The 20,400-nt window shown below is 46.9% G+C and overlaps 1 protein-coding gene across 1 annotated transcript; it reads left to right on the top strand.

The window, feature by feature from the left end:
• The first annotated feature begins 1,044 nt into the window (after positions 1–1,044).
• On the top strand, positions 1,045–15,931 carry WFDC1 (WAP four-disulfide core domain 1). The gene is made up of 7 exons (XM_015640359.1): positions 1,045–1,448; positions 7,416–7,611; positions 8,317–8,400; positions 10,464–10,604; positions 11,617–11,658; positions 12,439–12,513; positions 13,296–15,931. Exons 1-6 carry the CDS (start codon positions 1,329–1,331, stop codon positions 12,495–12,497), a joined length of 642 nt encoding a protein of 213 aa, XP_015495845.1. The 5' UTR covers positions 1,045–1,328; the 3' UTR covers positions 12,498–12,513; positions 13,296–15,931.
• The last annotated feature ends 4,469 nt before the right edge of the window (positions 15,932–20,400 follow it).

The raw sequence follows: 20,400 nt of genomic DNA, 5'->3' as shown, positions 1-20,400 counted from the left end.
AATAATTGGAAGATTTTTTTGTGTGTGTCCACAGGGTAACACTCCTCTGCAGACCCATTTTAGTTAAAAATTAAATCCCGTGCATCCAGCAAGGCTCCTCTGTTCAGCAGGGCAGCAGCCAGGGTGAAGTGAAGGCAAACAGGGTTTAGTGTCTGTATCTCGACAAGTTTTGTGGTTCTGTTCCTTCCTTCATTCAGGTGGAGGCTCTACAAGCTGCTGGAAGAGAAATTCAGGGGGAATGAGAAAATAAACAGCCCCGAGCCCTGAGCAGCCTTCCCGATGTCTGTAAGAGTATATAAATGCAGATATACATATTTATACACATGGATGTAACAGCTGCCTCGCTCTTCTAGCTCTCCTTCTGCACCTGCCTCTGTCTCCATCCCAGGCAGGATGCTGGGCTGCTTTCAGCCTGACTTCACGGGTCCTTTCCCATCCTCCAGGCACTGGATGTCCATGGAGATGTCCAAATCCCCACGTCCACTCCTTCCGTCCCTCCCATTGTCAGCCCCAGCCTGACTCATGTCCCTTTCCTTGCTTTCTCCGTGCTGGTGTAATTTCCAAACCACCTTCCTTCCCTATTCCACACCCCAATTTATATTTTCCCAGCGGTCACGTCTTTCCCCTCCTTCAAAACCGCTTTCAGAAAACCAGCGTCACCTCTGTTTAATGAGAGCCCCTGGATGTTTATCATGTCGTTAAATCATTTCCTTCAAGTGGCCTCAGATGAAGTTATCACTGTCAAAACGTGATGCAAACGCTCAGTAGGAAGCACACAAAGGGAGATCCCAGGCTCTTGGGAAGTTTGGGTGAACTGTTTGCAAAACTGTGCCGAGCCCACCCCTCCGAGACCTTTATTTCCCCCTGCGGCAGCTGTCATCTGATCCCACGCTTTGGCTCTGAATGGGGCTCTCGGAGGATGCCAGATGTTGGGAACAAAGGTCTAAAAATAATCTTTCCAAGTAATCTTCCCGTCCATCACTCAAGGAGAGCGTGAGCTTTGTGTGAACATGTGAGCCGAGAACCTGATCTAACTTAAAGAAGTTCAACAGCAGCTCCCGGCTTCTGCCTGTGGGCTCCTTTTCCTTTTTTTCTGTTTTTTTTTTTTCTTCTTTATTTTTTTTTTTCCCTTCCCTTCCCCTTTTCCCTTCCCAGAAGCTGCGCAGGGAAAAGCGGCTCTCGGAGCGCTCAGCCCTCGCTCTCTCCCTCCCTCCCTCCACGTCTCCCTCCCTCCTTGCCAAGCCTCGGAACCGCCCGAATCCCGAGAGCCGGGCTCTTTATTCCATCTCTCCCTGGAAAAAACAGCGGGTTCCAGGCTGCTGCCAGAGATGCGTTTCTGTAGGAAGATCTTGGCTGCAGCCTTGTGTGTCCTGGTTCTGCTGCCGGAGCCGGGCAGTGCCAGGACTCTCTGGAAACGCGCTCTGCTGAAAATGACGGAGAAATACGATGTGAGTAAGGCTGGGGGGATTTTGGGGCGAGCTGGGGATGCTCGCAGGGAAAGGGGAGTTTTCCTTAGGCGTTTTGGGATCAGGAGTGTTTGGATCGGCGGGTTGGCTCTGTGGAACAGGGATTCCTGAAGTTTTCCCAGACTGCACGGAACTTTTGCCACCTAGCTGCTGCAGGGGGAAGCTTGGGAAGCGCTCGGAGCAGGGAGAGAGCTTTGGGATGGCACCGCTTTCCCTGGAAACTCCGCAGGACAGCCAGGGAAAAGTGACCGGGTGGATGAGGGATGCAAACCCCGCGGGTCCGGGGATGGGTTTAGTGGAAGATAATGGGATTTATTGCTTGGAGCAGGGAGGGTTCCCTGCCCAGCCCCTGTGCTGCCTTTTGGGGTAACTTTGGGGAAATGGTGGCATTTCCCACGGGTTCTGTAAGGCACAGAGCCCTCACCCCACAGTGCCAGAGCGGCGTGCCCATCACCCTGCAGGGTGGCCATCCCAGAGATCCATCCCCGTGGCTGTGCCGTGCCTGGCACATTCCCTGCGGGCAGAGCTGCTGCCCACGCTCGGTGGCACCATCTGTGCCTGCTCTTGGCAGCCTTCAGGCTCCACAGGACACTGAGCACAGCTTCCAAATCCACATGGATCACCAGTGCTGGAACTGGAACTGGCACAGCCACAACTTACTGGGAGCCATGGGGATGGTACTGGGTCTTGTCCTGGGCCAAACGGCTGCTAGAGATGGCCACAGAGGAAATGGGAATTGGAAAAAAGAGGGAAAACAATTTGATAGCTTGAATTTTAGGACCTGCTGTTTAAAAAAAAAAAAAAAAAAAAAAAAATTATAAATTTGAAATTTTTACTTGATCCATTCAAGTTCCCTTAGAAACCAGCACTGAGCCAAGGTTTCTGCCCCCTGAGTTGCTTGGGTGCAAGCCCCAAACAAGTCTGATTGCATCTTCCAACCATTGCATGTGGTATCACAGGCTTATTCCTCAATCTGTTTTCTGCAGGTTTTAATTCAAAAAGGATGTTTTTATGCCCATGACTTTTCAAGTGATGTTTGTGCATGGCAACGTTTAGTTTGTGCAATTGCTGACTCAGAATTGTGACACACATCCCTTGCCCCCGATGAGCAAACTGAAATTCTGTCTTGTCTCCTTGAAATTTTGCAGAAAAACATTGTGCTGGTATTTGAAAGGCACCTCAAGATTTTGTAAGAAGTCTTCATTATAGTCTTTCTTGGGATAGGGTATCTGTTTTGCACTTGAATTGGAAAATGGTGATATAAAGAGCTTCATTTCTTGCAAAATCACTCACTGGAAAGTGCGTTTATATGGATGTTCTTCTGCCATATTTCAGTGTGAAGCTCAGATTTAATAGGATCTGGGAGGTGAATGACCCAGGGAGATCGGACAGGAGCAGAACAGGAATTTACATGTTGATCTTCAGATAAGGAGCCCTGCCGAGGCAGAGCCGCTCCCCTGAGGATATATCCTCTTCTTTCAACCTGCACTTCTTCAAAGGGCTGTTTTTCCTGGCAGCCCTGAATCCAGGTGCTACTGCTCTGGCAAGCTCAGCTAGAATTGTTCATATTGACAGAAACATTGATCCAGGGAAAACAGAAAATGCTTTTCTTCTCCTCAAAAGCTTGTCAGGGGGAAAGCGTCTGCTCTCCATCCTCTTCTGCACCAGAGTCCGTTCTGGCAGCCCCTCTGGTTTCTCAGAGGATGTTTTCTTTCCTACCAAATGCTGTGTGTTCCCTGCAGTTGGAAAACCAGAGTCTGGGGGCAGAGCAGCTGATTTGTGAGTCACTTGGATAGAGGGATGACAGATGGAGGTGCTTATGGCCACATGGAGCCACATGGGGCATGGGCCACAGACATCCCTGTGGGACCCCAAAGGACACGGGGGAGGGAGCTTTGTGTGGTCTGAGTCCAGAAAATCTGAGGCTAAGCAGGAGGAGTGTGTCCAGAAAAGTGCTGGATGCAGAATGACGGGCAGGTGTGAGGATGAGGAGCTGGCTTGGGGTCTCATTCACCCTGAGGAAGGGTGTTGGTTGGCAAGGAGGGGTCAAGTGGGAACGGAGAAGGGAGAAACAGGGATTGCAGTGAGGAGAAAAACCTGGCAGTCACAGTAGGATGCAGGATCTGGGCTTTTAAAAAAATACATCTATTTTACAAAGGGACACTTATCAAGTGATTTGCAGCTGATGTTCTGCAGCCCCTGAGCTCCAGGGACTGTTCCCAAGGGGCAGAGGGAGGGAGCTACCTGGGAGTGGGCTTCAGTTCATTATAAAGCACCCAACATGTCTGTTGGAAAAAACTGGGCCAGTCTGGATTTCATTCCACTGTCAACTACAGCAAGTGTTTTAGAAAAATCCCAGCCTCCTTTTAAAGTTTTCCAAAAATGAAGAATTCCTCACAGCTGCAGTAATGCTCTTCCAACAATTTATTTACCCTCCAGCAGCCATCTGTCATAAATCAGCCCTGGGGGACCCTCTTTGTGCCTCAGGAGATTTCTGGCCCCCAAATTCTCAGAGTAACCTGTGAGCAGAGCAGCCTCAGCCTCTCCTTTGGAACCTGCACACAGACAAACGTTTTTTCTGTATTTCCTCCTTTCCAGCCTTTTAATCATTATTGTGCATCTTCTTGGAGCCCACCCCAGCTCTGCAGCATTCTTCCAGCTGCAAACAGCAGAACCAAAGAGACAAATCCCGAGCCAGCAATAGGAGAATATTATTCCCATTGCTTTGGTCTTGTCCTTCAGACTGTTTAAGCTGCACTCAGTCTGTTTGCCACTTTGATCATCACTGAAGGGTGATTTTCCAGCTCTTTAATGGAAATATTGGAGGATTCAAAATTCCCCCTGAGTGTGTATTTTTTCAGAGGGAAATGAAAAATGGCCACTCTTTTTTATGGCCACTCTTTGGGAATACCTGCCAGGGCCAGAGCTGCTGGTGGGAGGCTGAAATAAACCTCATCTCGAGGGCTCCATGCAGAATATGAATTAGCAGAGAGCTGTGCTTTGACACAAGCTCAGGGACCAGTTCCAGGCACAAATAACAGAATAGATCTGGGAATTTTCGGAGACAGCTGCATCCCTCAGTTACTGTTGAAATTATGGCTGAGACTGAGTGATCCCATCCAGATTTTTCCTCATTTTTGTTGATTTCCAGAGTTCCTCACCTGAACTCTGTACTTTATCCCTTTACTTTGTTTCCGGCTATCTCTAAGGCAGATATTGTCATTAAATGATTTAATAAGTCTCCCTGGGCAACAGAAATTTACCTCCTGCACTGAAAAATGTTAAAGAATTTTTTACTGTCGCCACAATCGGCAAAGATAATAAATCAGAACCAAACTGTGAATGTTGAGAGAGCTTTTAAAAACCCTTGTAACCCAAACCTGGAGATGTCCTTAACCAGGTTACTTTGGGGGATGAGGGAATCTTATTTTATGCACACATAAACAAGGGGGTTTCATTAAACCAAATATGCAAAATGTTATTATTTTGAAAGAAATGAGTTGTGAGTAATAGGTGACCAGAAAAAATGGGCAGGGAGGTCATGAGGTACAAAGTTATTTGGCTACAACTGTTATATTGTTCCCCAACGGAAATTTCATTCATGGAGCCAGCTGTTCATTGCAACTTTGGCTTCTTGGATTCTGAATCATCTGTGAAGCAACTGCAGTAATTGTTTGGTGGTTTTTTCATGGATCCATTATTTGCCATTATTATTTTGGTCACACTTCCGTCTGCAGATGACCTTTCGAATAGAATAGTAAACTGTGACCTTCCAGGATGAACACTCCCTCCAACAAGGAGACCTGCTCAGTGTTTGGAGCTGCACAGATCTATTGTTCAGTGCTCCCTTATATCCAAAAATTATACTTGGGCTGATAATTTTCTCTATTTAAAATCCAGCAACATCCCCCCCTCTCCCCCCCAAAATAAAGTGTATTTTCAATATTTTCCATTTTAAAACATGTTTCAGATTTGGAGTGTTTGCAGCTTTTGAGGAATGGACTAACAATGAGAACTTGCACCTTCAGCATGGAAAATATCATCAAAATTGTGTTTTTCCGAATCTTTTTAGTGGTTTAAACTACCTATCAGTTCACAGGAAAACAATGTCATGAAAGGGTTTTAAAGGAAAAAGTAGAAATTATTTCTTGACATTAGGAACAGGGCAGGAGACTGTCATTAGTGAAAATGTTAGGAATTCTCTGTCTCTCTAACACTCCATCTCTGTGCAATGGCCTCTCCTTGGCCAGTTTTTGGGAGAATCCATGTGGGAACAGGCTGTTGCAAAGGCACAGATGCTCCAAAGGAGCCATTGGGGGTTACAGCAATAAGGATGGAACAGGATATAGAGAGGGATGTTAATCTCACCTCAAATTTCTCCAGAGTCTTGTGGTGAAATTTCCTAGAAACCCCTGGGGGGCCGTTGCACCACGTTTATTCTTGGAATAACAACCCCAGTTTCTCACCACTGATTTTGTAACACACCAGTGACTGGGCCAAGTGTATATTTACACACATTTTTCTGTATTTATGACCCTTACTAGCCTGCTCGTCAGGCCATGGCAGCGCCCATTTCACGTTTCTGGCTTGATGCTAATCTCTCTTAAAAGTGCAAACCCAGAAACCACCTTTTGATTTTGTTAGAGCTTATAAATAGTTGTTAATAAATCTGAGACTTGAGTGCCCTGAGCACGTTCTGCTGCCCTGGGGAGCTGAGCTGCAGCCCAGAGGTGAGTGGCTGAGCCACAGGTGAGAAAGGAGTGGGCTGGGGTGATTCACCTCTCTGCTGGAGGGATTTGGCTTCTTGCTAAAACTGCACCAGTGTGAAAAATATCTGAATGGTGCCTCATAAATGTTCCTGTGCCTGTTAATCCACTTTACCCCTCTCTTATCCTGTCAGTGTGCAGTGAGCAGCTCAGCTTCTTTCTGCTGCACTGAAACGTGGCCTCATTTTCTTGGGGCTGAAGCTGGAATCACTCTCACAGATCTCACCCAGAATGTCCCATGAGTTAGAAATGGTGTCTAATTTAATAACCCATTGCTCTGTGGATAAACCTGAAAGGCTCCCCTATAAATTCTGGTCCAGGCAAGGTGATGGAGATGGAAGGATCCCACTGAGGAGAGAGGTGCTACTAGGGACATTTGTTCCATGACCCAAAACAACACAGTGCCCTCATTTCCACTGCTTCCCTATCAAAGTGTTTTGGTGTCCTCATCATGAGGATGCCTGGAGTCTTCTTTCTGTTTCCCAGACAAGCATAAAAGACTTTAAAGGATTTTTTTTTTCTCAATTATAAAACAAGTTCCACACAATAATTTAGTGATTGATTGGTGTTTCCAAAGTGATGCCTTGAGAGGCTACCTGGAACAGAAGCTAAACAACATTAAAGGAATAAAGTAGGTATTTATTAAAAGGCCTTCAAGGTATCAAAGGATGCACCTTGGGCCGTACAAGAGCCTGGCCATGGCTCTGCCCAAGATGGACCACAGGTCACGAATTTTCACACTTTTATAAGTTTTTGTCCATTTCCACATTTGGGTTAATTGTCCAATTACAGCTTCAGGTGATGCAGTCCCATCCTCCCACACTGCTCTCTTCAATTCGCTGTTGTTTGCACTTTTTGGGCCTGAAGCTGCAAGCATGTCCTTGGTTCTGGGGCTGGAAAAGGATTGTTGTGTCTGCCTGAACTGAGAGGAGAACTTGCTAACTTTATATGGAGTTCAGAGTTATATGCTAATGCAGTACAAAATCTGGAAAATATAAAAGCTAAAACTTAAGGCATCAAAAGCTCTTCACTGAGGAGACATACAGTGCTGGGGGAGCTGGACAGTTAATCCTCCTCTCTGGCGAATACTCAAAAACCGCTTTGAAACCCCTTTTCCCGCTTCATCTGGCGGGATGTTCCGTACTCACGCCAAACCTGATTTCCTTTTCTTCTCTTTGCAAAGGATTATGAGTACCCTCTTCATTCTCACAGTTCCCACTACCAGAAGAACGACCGGTGCCCGCCGCCGCCGCAGAGCCTCCCGGAGCGCGCCTGCGAGGTGCCCAGCTGCCGCTCCGACTCCGAGTGCGAGCGCCACAAGCGCTGCTGCTACAACGGCTGCATCTACGCCTGCCTCGAGTCCGTGCAGCCCCCGCCAGGTACAGGGACCCCTGGGCAAAGCGGGACACAGAGGGGCTTGCAGAGATGGGGGTGGTGGTCGTGATCTCCACGCCTGTTGGGTGTGGGGTGTGAGGCTGCAGTGCGAGTCGGGGGTGGAGTTTGGTTCCACGCTTCTGGTTTCTGGGGGTGATGAGTGACAAAGGTGTCCAAGGCAAACTTCCACTTGGTCAAATTGTAGAAGTCACTCGAGGCCAGCTCTTTTGCTGGGGTGGCATTTTCCATGCCACATCCCTGCAATCACTGTGTCCAGAGGTTGCATGAGTCTTGGAGCAGCGTGGGATAGTGGAAGTTATCTTGCCCATGGCAGGGCATTGGAATGAGATGATCTTTCCAACCCAAACCAATCTGTGTTCCTGTGTTTCTATATCCAGGAAAAGAGACAATCCCAGCCTGAACTAGTGCTGGCAGAAGTGAGGCAGCCACCTCACCATTCCCTGCCATGGGAATGAGAAAGGGAAGCAGCAGCTGCTTGGGCCTCTAGGACATGAGGTTCTTGTGGCCCCTGGATAACATCCATGTCTCCCTTCCCACCAGGACAACAAAAGCTGAATATAAGTCAAAATCAGATCAATCCATCAGGCAGCCTCTTCCCCAGCCCTTAGAGGAAATCCATGACTTCATAACTCTGTGCCCTGTGGCTGCTACATCTTGACACTACAGTCTCTTGTTTCTGTCTTCTGCAGTCTTGGACTGGCTGGTTCAGCCCAAACCCCGCTGGCTGGGAGGCAATGGGTGGCTTTTGGATGGCCCAGAGGAAGTCTTACAAGGTACAGGACATTTCTCTGTCTTCTCTGTAATATCCTTAATCACACAAAGGTCCTGGAGAATAAATCCCTCATACAGAGCTTGCCTGGGATGTTGGGCTGCTGGTATTTGTCTGGAGTTTCCACAGGAATAACTCTGTGTGGTGCTGGGGGCTGCTATCTGGTGCAGTAAATAAATTGCTTTTTATGGATATGGATTATCCAGCAGAGCAGTAGGAATGCTGCAGGGGACTGGGCTTGTACCCATTCTTCAAATAATTAGAGATATATCTTCCTCTTAGAAAAAGGCTTTGTCATCATACACATAATTTTTTGCCAGTTTCCTGATAGATCGTGGGTGGACTTGGAACAGGAATCCTTTAATCCAGAGTGGCCTCATCACCCAGATGCCTTGGGCTAGGGCTGTGGCCCTTGGATCTGAAGGTGCTTTGGACAGGAGCCCTGGCAAACTGCTGCAGAGCTGTGTCAAGCTGATGTGAACCAGGGGCATCTGAGTTTGGAGACTGATAATGAGGTTGAGCTTCTCAGGTTCATTCCATAGGGAAAGGGTTTTTAGTTAGTTTTTTCCAGTACCTAAAACTGAAATAAGGAGGGAGTGGGGAGGTGGGAAGAGAAGTTTTCTTCTATGAGGCATTCCCAGATGCCACCTGAAGATTTTGAGTTTTTCATGGAAATGTTAACCCATCTTTTGATCAGCTTTAGTCAGATCCAGATAGTGCCAATAAATTCCCCGCTTTGTTCTTACGTAGATGGTTGTAGACTCGCTGAGCCTCAACTCTCATCTATTATAGAAACTCCAAGTTCTTGAAGAGAAAATTCTGCCTCCAGCTCATTGAAGCTGCACAGCTAGAAATAAGATAAAATAGGTTCCTATTCATCCATCCTTGTCATGCTTATATTATTTGTTCTTATCTGAACACCTTCTTCTCAGCTTGAGGGAGTAATTAGGGAAGTAAGAACCATCAGTCATGGCATGAGAATTACAGCAGAGGTCCTTGAAATTAAAAATGAGAGGGTGGAGTGGCCCTGCAGAGTCTGTACATGTAATGGCCACAAAAACTGCCCCAGTCCTGCTTCACCTTCCTGCTCTGAGCTGCACTTGCTGCCCATCCTGGGTCAAAGTGACGAAACCTCTGTTTGGGACAGGGGGTGGCACTGCCTGAGCCCGCAGTGAGTCACACCTGAGGTTTGGATTCAGCAGCAGGTCCATGGGTGTGGAGCAGAGAACAGAGCAGCACACTGCCAGCACCCTGCTCACGTTCCCAGACTCCTCACCCGGCCCAGAGCCTGCCTGGGACACATTTATCCCTGCTCGGAAGGGAGCATCCTTCATCCTGCATGGTGGGCAATGGAGATGTCTTTTTGGGCTACCTACAAACAGAAGGCAGACAGAGTTAAGGGACTAAAAACTGGATATATTTATTGAAGGACCTTCAGGTACATTTTGGGCAGACAAAGCTCCCCCAAGGGCTGCACCCAAAAATGGATGATGGGTCATGGGTTTTCATATTTTTATAAGTTTGGTCCATTTACATATTGGGGGTTCATCTTCCAATTCCAGCTGCAGGTAATGACGTCATTTACCCCAAGTTTACTCCCGCACAATTCACTTCTGTTTCCATCTCTGGAGGCCTGAGGCAGCGAGGTGTCCTCAATTCCCAGGCCTGGAGAGGAATTGCTGCGTCTGACCAAAATGTGAAAGCAGCTGCTCAGTCTGTGTGTTTAGAGTTACACACTACAGAGCTGCAGGATTACAAATAGATGAGAAATAGCCACGCTAGAGCGCTGAGGGATCAGTGGCAGGCAGTGTTCACGGCCCTGCTGGTGCAGCCCTCACGCCCGGCTGTGGGGAGGCTCCGTGCAGGGCCTGGGCCCGGCTGTGGGGAGGCTCCGTGCAGGGCCCGGGCCCGGCTGTGGGGAGGCTCCGTGCAGAGCCCGGGCCCGAGCTGGGCCAGGAGGTGCCAGCCCCGTGCTGCCCTCACGGGCAGGCTCTCAGCCGGGGCCGTGGCTGGGTCCCCACGGGTGCCACAGCCCTGCTGGCTGTGACCCGCAGGCTTCTCTTGCAGCCGAGGCCTGCAGCACCACGGAGGACGGGGACGAGCCCCTGCACTGCCCCACGGGCTACGAGTGCCACATCATCAACCCTGGCAACACGGCCGAGGGCATCCCCAACAGGGGCCAGTGCATCAAGCTGCGGGGAAACCCAGGTCAGTGGGGACAGCCTCCCTCCCTCTCCTCCTGCATGCTGGTGTTTGATAGAACTGTTTGTTCAACTCTTTGGTGCAGGGCAGAACCAGAAAGGAAGGGACCAGGATGCTCCGTGCCAGTCTCCTCTGGTGGTGTGTCTGTGTGTGCTCTTACTATGCAGCACAAAAACCAGAAATATTTATGTTACTGCATGCTTCGATGAGAAATCTGGGTTTTAAATTCCAGTTTTCTCTTCTGCGTTTGCTTTCTGCATCCAAAACTTTGTTGCCTTTATTCTGCTGACGCATGTGCCCAAAAGAGAATTTCGTACATGCCAAAATATTTTCCAGGAGAGCTCATAACATGTTTAGATATTCATTGAATGGTAGGATATGTACACTGGCACTGGGCTACAAATCATCTCAGTGTACAGATCTGAGACATCAGTTTTGCCATTTGGTCACTGTAAAAACCAGGGGAAGCATCAAACCAGGTCTCTGAGCTGCTTCCAAAGCAGATTAAGGAGTTTTTCCAGGACTTTTGGATCATATATTTTATAACCTTTTCTTAAATAACATCAGTAGTAACCAATGTAATGCAGAGCTGTGGGGATCTTAGACATGAAGGAAGGGCTTAAATAATTATATACATGGCAAACAGAACAACCTAGCTGGAACTTGAATTATGTAAAATACTAAATAGATGACCTGAAATGTTACCCAAATTTTATTTCACTTGGGAAAGCCTCTGATTCCTTGACTTACAGCTGCTGAAAAATTATAAAATGGTAGTGGCATAATAGCCACTCTTATAGCAAGTGAGTTGTGTCCATGGAGCTCAGTAATCTCAGCAGTTTATAAGAGGTTTATAGCAATCCAAATTACTTCAGCTACAGAGGACTTTAATTTTCCTCATTGTGAGGTTATTATTTCCATATCTCTAATTTCTCTGTGCTGTACACAGAAGGTCAGAGTTTAATACAAAAAATAAAGGCTGACTGGATATGTTCTCACCATGTACCTTCTTTTCCAGATGGACACAACCTGAGGCATAAGTATTACAAGGAATATTTTGGTAAGCTGCTGACATGAAGTGTTTTGTTGTTATTATTAAGCTTTATCATTCTTGCAATGCTTACAAGGGATTTTTCTCCTTATGAAATGAAGGTTTGTACATAGAAAAAAGAGATTCTTTATCCTCGGCTCCCTATGCCTTGGTCAGAAGATTTTATTTTAAGATCTACAATTTCCTGACTGTGGACTCTTGAGAACCAGAATTTTCAGCTGTGACAGAATGAGTTAAATGGTGCAGTCTTCTGCCATGGGAACCACCCAGTCCAATAATCTTTTTTTAATTTTTTAAGCATATTTTTGGAGCTCTGCTCTTGGCTCAGGACTCCTTGCAGAGGAACACAGAGCTCTGTCAAAAGCAGGGTCCTGGACTGTGGTAAGTGATAAGGGAAGGCTGGAGCCCAGTGAGTCAGTTCCTCTGTGTTCCCTGAGAGGTGTCAGGTCCCTCTCACAAACCTGGGGCTCAAAGAAAGCAGGAGCATCTCCCACACCTTTCCTCACAGTTTCAAAGCTCCTGGTTTCTCCCTCTAGGATGTGGATCAGATTGGAAGTGACATTCAGGTATAACTAGACAACATCTTTGATAAAAGATTTACAAACAGCCAAATTTGGCCATTAAACCATGAGAGGATTTCCTTTTCTCTCTTCCAGTGTGAGCTATCCCAGCTCTCCAAGAGAACTGCTAAATAATGGGACCAATAAAACTGCACTGTTGAGAGAACCTCAAGAAACCATCTGCCAGAGCCTAACCCAAAACCTGACTTTGCTGATATTTGTTTTACAGGGAGCAATTCCAACAATTTGGTCGGCTATGTGAAAAACCAGCAGAAGCATTTAGGCTAATTGAAGGTGTGCCTGGGTAAGTGCCCTGTGAATAAAGGGAAAGCTGTGAGGAAATAGCTGGTGCTTAGAATGCAATTATTCACAGAAATGATTGTCTGAGGGTGATATTTCCTCTGAGCTGAAGTAAGGACAGCACCTTAAAGCCCTGTACAGGTGCATGAAACACTCTTATTCCACCAGACACACCTGATTTCCTTGCAGAACCTTTATCTTGTAGATATTTAGAGGATGAAGTGACTTTAAGGATGGAAAATGATTGGTGTTCCTTAAGACTTTAAACTTTGTGTTTGGGGGCTTCTTCCAACACTGGTGTAACTGGTCCCGCCAGACAAACTGAAAAGCTGTTTATTCTGTACTGACTGCAAAAAGGGTCAGTCTAGCAAATACTTCAGCACATGGGGGGTTTTGTGGGATAATTTTATGTGTTTGAACACTTGTGCTGAGTAGTGGGACTGACTCATGTGAGCAAAACCACATTTATCTGGCCAGAGCCAAGCCACAGCAAAAGCTCTGTCCTTTTTATCAGCTTGCATTAGGCAAGAATGAAAATATTTATTATACCAAAAGTTCTGTCCCAAGATGGTTTTCTCAACACTTTCAGCTTCACTTTAAAATGAACTTGGGTTTAGCTGGGAGTTATGAAAACAGAGCAGTTCAGTGTCTTTCTGTACCTACGTCAGGCTGGCTGTTAAGATTACTCAGATACTTAAGGACAAATTCTGTGCAAACATCCCAGGAAGGATAAATATTTTAATTCTTCTTACTTTTTTTTCCTTTTGTTGTTTGGTTTTCACCCAGCTGGACTACTCTGTCAAGGAATGCTTTACCCAGCAGCTTTCTGGTTCCAGATCTCCACAAGCACATCTCCATCATCCCCCTGCCCATCAAAAGAAATTCCATTATCCAAGGAACAGGATGAGTCAGGATTTTAACCCCACCAGGAAGGGGAAAAATATGATCTCCCAAGGGAAACCACACTGTTTATCAGCTGCCCTGCTACAAATGAAATGCAAACACCTCCACACTGTAAGCCTCAGTGCCATGATCAGGCTGCTGCCACAGAGCCTGCCCTTCATGTGCTTGTTGTGGGACCAATTCAGATTTTAGGCCTGTGAACACAACTCAGTGTTACTAAAGTGATGTCAAAATTCTACCTAAATATCACATCTAAGTTGCTTTAAAATAGGTGAGACTAAAGAGGTTCCCTGGATCAAATCCAATGCCTGTCTGTCTTGAACAGCTCCTTTAAAGAAGCCTTTTCATCAGTTTAAAATTCAAAGAAACCTGCAAGTTTCTTCTTTTCTTATTTATGTCCAGACAAAAAACCAGGCTTGACACACCCACTCTAAATGGCTAAACCTGAAGTCTTAAGAATTTGAGGAAGTTTAAGCTAGGAGAAAAAACAGGTTTATAAATGTTTTTAGGGTACTTTTCTCAGTCTGGTGAGCTGCAGATTGAGAGTTAATAATGGAACAAATTCCTTCCTACAATATCCAGGCAGACACACAAATGCATGCCAGGCTTTGTAATGTGCTGGTTTTAGCCAGCACAGTTAATACTCACAAAATCTGTGGCTTTGTACCTGCAAAACCTCAGCAAGAGGCCTGAAGTCTGCATAATTTGTTAAATGTGTTAGAAAAGCAAACCCAGGATAAATTTGTGTGATGAAAAGGATTGTCTGGCAGATGGGCCACTGCTCCCCAGGAGTCCTGTACCTTTGTGTTCCATAAATCCTTAATGTCTGGATATTTGTATTTGGGCCTCACAGCTTCTTTTAGCTGTTTAGAATTATACAATGGAAAACACATTTTCTGTTAAGGTTTTCCTTTCCTGTGGCAGTTCTGAAGGGACAGTTGCATTTATTGTGGCAAATCAGCCAGAATTGTTTGGCAGAAAAGCCACGTTTGCTGCGTGGTTTAGTCCATGTCCCATCTGCATGCATGAAATTAGCATTTTAATTTGCACAGTAGTAGCACTGCATATAAATACCCAGTTCACAAATGTAAGTGCCTACTTCCACTCACAAAATACAGGATGTTTTTTCCACTCACTAAATGGTTTAAGCCAAACCCAAGACACCTATAAAACTCTTGATACTTTGCACATGACATTTGCAGCTGGAGAGATGGAAAATGCCAAACTGCTCTTCTGTTTCCTATTCTAAACACAGTCCTGGGTGCTTTACAGAGCAAAGAAACAGCTGAAGGGCTCCACATTTTCCTAAATATCTTCATTTGTTGAACTCGCTTTTTTTTCCAAGTGCAAGATATTAAATGCAGCACCATGTTTGGACAGAGCTATTTCTAGAATTTTATCCTACAGCTTCCTGCAATGAGATTTTAATTCCTGCTCAGACAGGAGCCACAGAACAAGAGAGCTGTGGAATGGTTTGTGTTGGAAGGGAGTTTAAAGCTCATCACCTTCCACAAGACCAGGTTATCCAGGCTCCAATCTGTATTTAATAGTTCCAATCTGTGTTTAGACCAGAACCTTGCCACTTATCCTACTGCAGCCTCACTCCTCGGTGCTTCTCAGTGAAATAGATTTTCTTCAGCATTACTTTCAGCAGAAAAAAAATCAAATTCTGATTAAATGAGCAAAGCCCTCCAGTGATCTAATCCTCAAAGAGTAAATGCCAAAATGTTCAATTTTAAACTAAAAAATTCCTAAAATCTTGTGAGGAGCTAGTTGAAAAACTAGTGTTGAGAATTCATAAATTTGAAAGATTAAAACTTCAAATCTCAACCTAATCTCTCAAAGCAGCCCAAAATAAGCTTAATTTGAGTAGACACATTCACTTCAGTGTCTGTTTTCTTTGTAGCTGCAGAAGCACATACCTGACCACCAGGGTGGGGCAGTGCAGGTATTTTCTGCTTGCAAAAGGAATTAAAAAAACCCCAAGAACATTGATGAGTTAATAATTCAATGGTGAATTTCTGTTTACTGGGTGTTATCAAAGCCATCATCCTTCTTCATGGTGCTATAATGCTCAGGGGGGTTTTTCCAAGTTAATTCAAGTTATTAATTGTCAAACTCAGAAACAAAAGCCACAGAAGGGACTTGTCAAAGTGCTGTGTTTTCAACAGTGAAACACTGAACACCGAAATGGGAAACTCAGACACTGAAATGAAAACACAGAGCAGGTGAGCTGTCCTCAGCTGCTCTTCTCTCAAAAGACAGATGCTTTACCAGCAGCACAGTAGGAAATACCTGGTGTAGGTTGTTTAGAACATTTTCATGACCACTTTGCAGTGTGTTTGGTGCTATGATCACCTTCCTGTGTGTCACTGAGCGCTGCCGATGCCCACAGCCTCCCACATCCCCGAGGATCTGTGCAGCCCCAGGCAGCCCCTCCCTGGTTTGTGCCCCCGGTGCTCAGACGTGTTCAGGTTCTGCTTTGGTGCTCAATAAAAAGTGACCAGTCTATTTTTCGACCCTGCTGAGTTTCTGTTGTGTCTTCTTGATGGACTTTTGGCTTTGGATTATGGAAAAAAAAGGATAAATCTTCTAAATTTTAGTTGTTGGGAGAACATAACACAAGCGTAGGGAGACAAAAGTCATTTTGTCCAGTGGAAGGGAGGTGACAGACCCCAAAACGCATCCAGCAGCCCGTCTCCTTCCAGAGGGGTCACTGTTGTGGGTCAGACCCTCAGTTCTTGTCCCCAGCACTTGCACTGGCTGCAGAGGAGCTGCTGGACAGCCCTGGGGAGGCGGGGGGTGGTCCCCCGGGGGAAGTGACCCTGTTTGCCCAGGCACCGGGTCAGTGCTGCTGCTGCCAGCTCAGCTGCTTTGGGCCGCACCAGCAGCTGCCCAGGCAGCTTTGCAGGAGCCTCAGAGGGTGGAGAAACCAAGCAAGGCAAAGGCCAGAGCTGGGCAGAGCTGGCAGAGGAGAGAGCTTGGGCCGGTTCCAATCTCCACCATCCCACCTGCTCCACCCACCCAGTCCTGCTCTACCTGCTCGTCCGGAGCGGGCAGGAGTCCTCCCAGTGCCTCCCTCCTGCCCTGGGAGCACAGCAGGGACAGGAGGTGCCTGGAGCTGAGCCACGGGGGGGACAGCAGCGAGTGCTGGCACTTTGGGAAGGTTTGGGGGGCTGAGATGGCCCCAGACAGCACCAGGTGTCAGGGTAGCTCCTCACTGAGTCAGTGAAGTGGTCCTTGGGATCCCTTGGACCTCCCCATTTGGATGGGGGTGTGCACATAAACTCCTGTCTCCTGCTGGCAAGTGTGACAGGAGCCAAGAATCCTGATCTAGTTTCAAGAGAATGATTTGTTTGGTGAACACCACAAAATCATGGTTTAATTTCAGCTCATTTCCACGCCAATACAAGCAAATTGGGTTTCTGCTGCTGTAGTTTGGTAGTGATCTTTGTGGAAAAAGCACAGCGTGACCTGAGGCAGTGTCTGGAGTGACACTGAAATGCTGTCAGTGCATCCCAGAATCCAACAGCTGGATCAAGAGAAGGACTAACAAAATAGATCTTCAAGAAGTCTATACCTACTACCAGAATAACCAGAATAATATAAATAATTGCTGTACTTCTGGCATGCCTGGGTCAGAGCTCTGTGAAGCTCTGTGGTGTAGGAGTGTCTTGGTCACCTTCAGGAAGTTTTCCATGGTTTGCAGAGCAGTGAAGAAGGCTCTGAGGTTTGGACAACCCATAAAAGAGTTTTTGGAGGCTGAAGGTTTCCCTTTGCTCGTGACACAGCAGGGGTTGGTTTGTACAGGGGGTTATTTTCTTCTCCCACCTCACACTGGCTGCACAAGCTGGATTCCCCTCTGGAGGTGGGGTTGGATGAGCACTGATTGTCTCTCTATGGCAAAAGGACTTATGGCATCATTTAGGATCCTTTAATGGTAAATTAAAAACAAAAAAACACGTTTTTCTGGTGAGTCTCCAGAGGTAAGTGCTATTTCTTCCCATTGTTTTCTCCTTCTTGTTACATTTCAATGCAGAAAAAACATCAAGAACGACAAGAGAAGCTGTGCAAAACAAAAAAAAAGACCTCTAGAGAGTTTCCCAGACAGAGCTGTGGATGGTGGGCTCGTTCTGCCTAGCCTGAGCCCCCCACCAGGTGACTCTCCCAGTTTCAGCAATGGAAACTGTGCAAAAAGAAACCAAAAGCTCTATTTGAATTCCCTCTTCCTTCCCCATTACACACCTGGGGGCAGACCTAAGGATTTTACTCACCCTTTATTGGACAAGATGGAAAAGAACTGTGACTCTAAACTCTGTTCTTTGCTTTTAAAACCAGGAGCAGCAGAAGTTCTGCCCAGGAAAATCCCAACACAAAAGTGAAGTGTTTGGAGTTTGGTCTAACAGCAAACTCCATTCTAACCATGCAGAATAATTTTTTTTCCCTCAAGGTGGCACAAGAGGAACAAAAGTGCAACAAGCCCCGGTTCTGGCAGGGAAGCAGGTGGAGGAGCTGTGAGTTTTGAACTCACTGCGTCGTATTTTTGGGCTCAGGGGGTCTCAGAGAATGGCTCCTTTGCTATATGTGTCTTTAAAACAGATATTTTCTACTTAAAAGACAAAAATTAAAAAGGTTTTCCAAATTTTCTCCTTAGAACTGGAGTTTTATTATCCAATTAAATAGGAAATACTGTTAGGGCACTGTAATTGGGCTGTGTTATGTTTTTAGAGTGTGAAAATGATAGAGTGAAGAAACACAACTTGTAATAGTGTTGTTTTCTTAGCATTATAGTCCTAATTCAGTTTATTCCCAGCATTTTCTGATCCATGGGGTAGCAAAATACATTAATTTTTCATTAGATTTCCTAACACACAGAAATCAACAGCAGCAAGAAAATGAAACTTGAGTCCGTTCAGCAATTTCTCAGAGTGGCAAACAGCAACAATTTTTTTCCTGCATTTATTCCATCTCATCAAATGTAATTTCCCATAACAGAACTGAGGGAACATAAAGGTGAGAGAGAGGGACGTGGTCCAGATCCCAAACCACTCTGTTCCTCCCCAGCTGCCAGTTTGCTGGATAATAAACCACCCTGCACTGATTATTACAGAGCATTATTATACACTTCAACACATTTTCCCCCTTTTCTGTGTCCTGTTTGTCTTGGAATTTCTGTCAGTCCCACTCAGGGCATTGTTCCCCCTCCCTAACCCAGGGTGGGGCCTCTTGGCCCTCTGGATTTTGCTCTTGGAGCTCCATGTGTCTCTACAAGCAGCAGGTTTGTGCCAAGGGGATGATGCTAAATGAGGAAAGGATCAGCCTGCTGCTCAATTAGCCACAGTGGCTAACAAGGGCCATGCTGGGGCTGCCCAGGCTACGGGCACACCATGCACAGCACCGCCCCAGGATGCTCCTCGTGGCCAGCAGCTTCGTGGATGATGGGCAAGGATTTGGGGTGAGGAAAGGGAAACTTCCTTCCTACCTACCTAGAAAGGGGGGAGACGTTTTCCGTTGCATTTCTGGCAGGAACACGAGAATTTGGAGTGATCTTGAGATGGTGGTGCCCAAAAACACACTCAGGTGGGCAGGGGAAGGGATTCCCTGCCAGGCAGTGCTGCTGTGCCCTGTCAGGAGCTGGCAGAGCCAGCTGGATGTGCTCCAGCTCCTTGGAAAAGCTGCACAAGGGGAGCACCAGTTCAACAGCATAAATGAGCTCAGAGAAGTTTCACCTCCTGATTCCCGTATGATAAAGTCCAAATCCCTCTGCATCTGCTCCAAGCCCTGGCTAAGCACCTTACCTAAACCCTGGGCAGGGCCTGGATGTGAGATTCCCGAAAATCAGGGCCCAGCAATATCCCTGGCTCCGTTCCCGTGGGAAGGAGCGCTGTTTCGGTGATGCAGGAACTTCCTCCGATGCCTGACGCACCCAGCTCGGATCCTTGCGAAAGCATTGCTCAACCCAGGGAGCCGGGAAGCCCCGGCTGTGCTTTACAAAGTCCCGGCTCCTTCGGGGCGTTTCCCAATCGCGGTTTTCCCTCAGGCTGGGACGGAGCTCCTCACTCGTGGGTGCTCTCTGTAGCTCCCTGGGGTGTCCCAGGGGCTCCTCAGCTTTTCCTGCAGCTGCTGAGAGCCGGGGGATGCAAACAGGATGCACTGAACGTTTTGGTGAGGGCTGGCCACATTTTGGGTACCACAGGATGTCACAGAGGTCTAAGGGCTTGGTCATGATCCAGAGCAAAATAAATGTGTGGTTTTCTGGATATCTTTCTTGGAGGAAACTCTTCTCCTGCAGAAAACTGCACATCTATTTTTCTCTGGCTGGGAATGACTTTTATTCCCTCAGTGCAGTTTTTACTGTCAAAGGAGGATCTTAATCTCCCAGTTTACACCTCAGGGACAATTTAAGGGTAAGTGGATCCCACAGTCACGGTGCCTGGGGGAGAATGTCGGTCTCGTGGGGCAAACCAGAGCGCAATGCTCCCTGACAGGCAGCCATAAATCTTTGGGAATGATGTAACCAGTGACCTTTATCCAGCCTAGAATCACAGAACCAGAGAATATCCTGAGCTGGAAAGGACCCACAGGGATTATTCAAGTCCAGATCTGGACACCGAAGTCCAACCTTAGCCGTGTGTTGGCTCCAGCACGAATGAAACACTGTGGATTTCATAAACCATCATTACAAATCCCCACATCACACATCCATGCCCCCTCCCTGATGTAAACATTTCTAAACGCCGGCGTTGTGCTGACCGCAGCATTTCCTAAGGAGGACTATCCCAGCCTGGAAGTTTACAAGCAGGCTCTGCGGTGCGTGTAACCTGTCCTGCCCCTGCTTCTCTCGCATCCCTGGCCAAACACCTTCCCCATCTCCCCGCCGACGTTTCTCCCGCAGCAATCCTTGGGAGGGCGGAGGAAAAGGCCAGGCTGCTGTTGAGGTGCGGGCCAGGTGTGTGCTCGTGTCCCAGCCAGGTGTGCCCGTGTGGCA

Source organism: Parus major, chromosome 11, assembly GCF_001522545.3.
Source record: "Parus major isolate Abel chromosome 11, Parus_major1.1, whole genome shotgun sequence".
In the NCBI taxonomy this organism is placed as follows: domain Eukaryota; kingdom Metazoa; phylum Chordata; class Aves; order Passeriformes; family Paridae; genus Parus; species Parus major.
The sequence above is the reverse complement of the archived record's forward strand: the minus strand, read 5'-3'. Positions and strand labels throughout refer to the sequence as shown.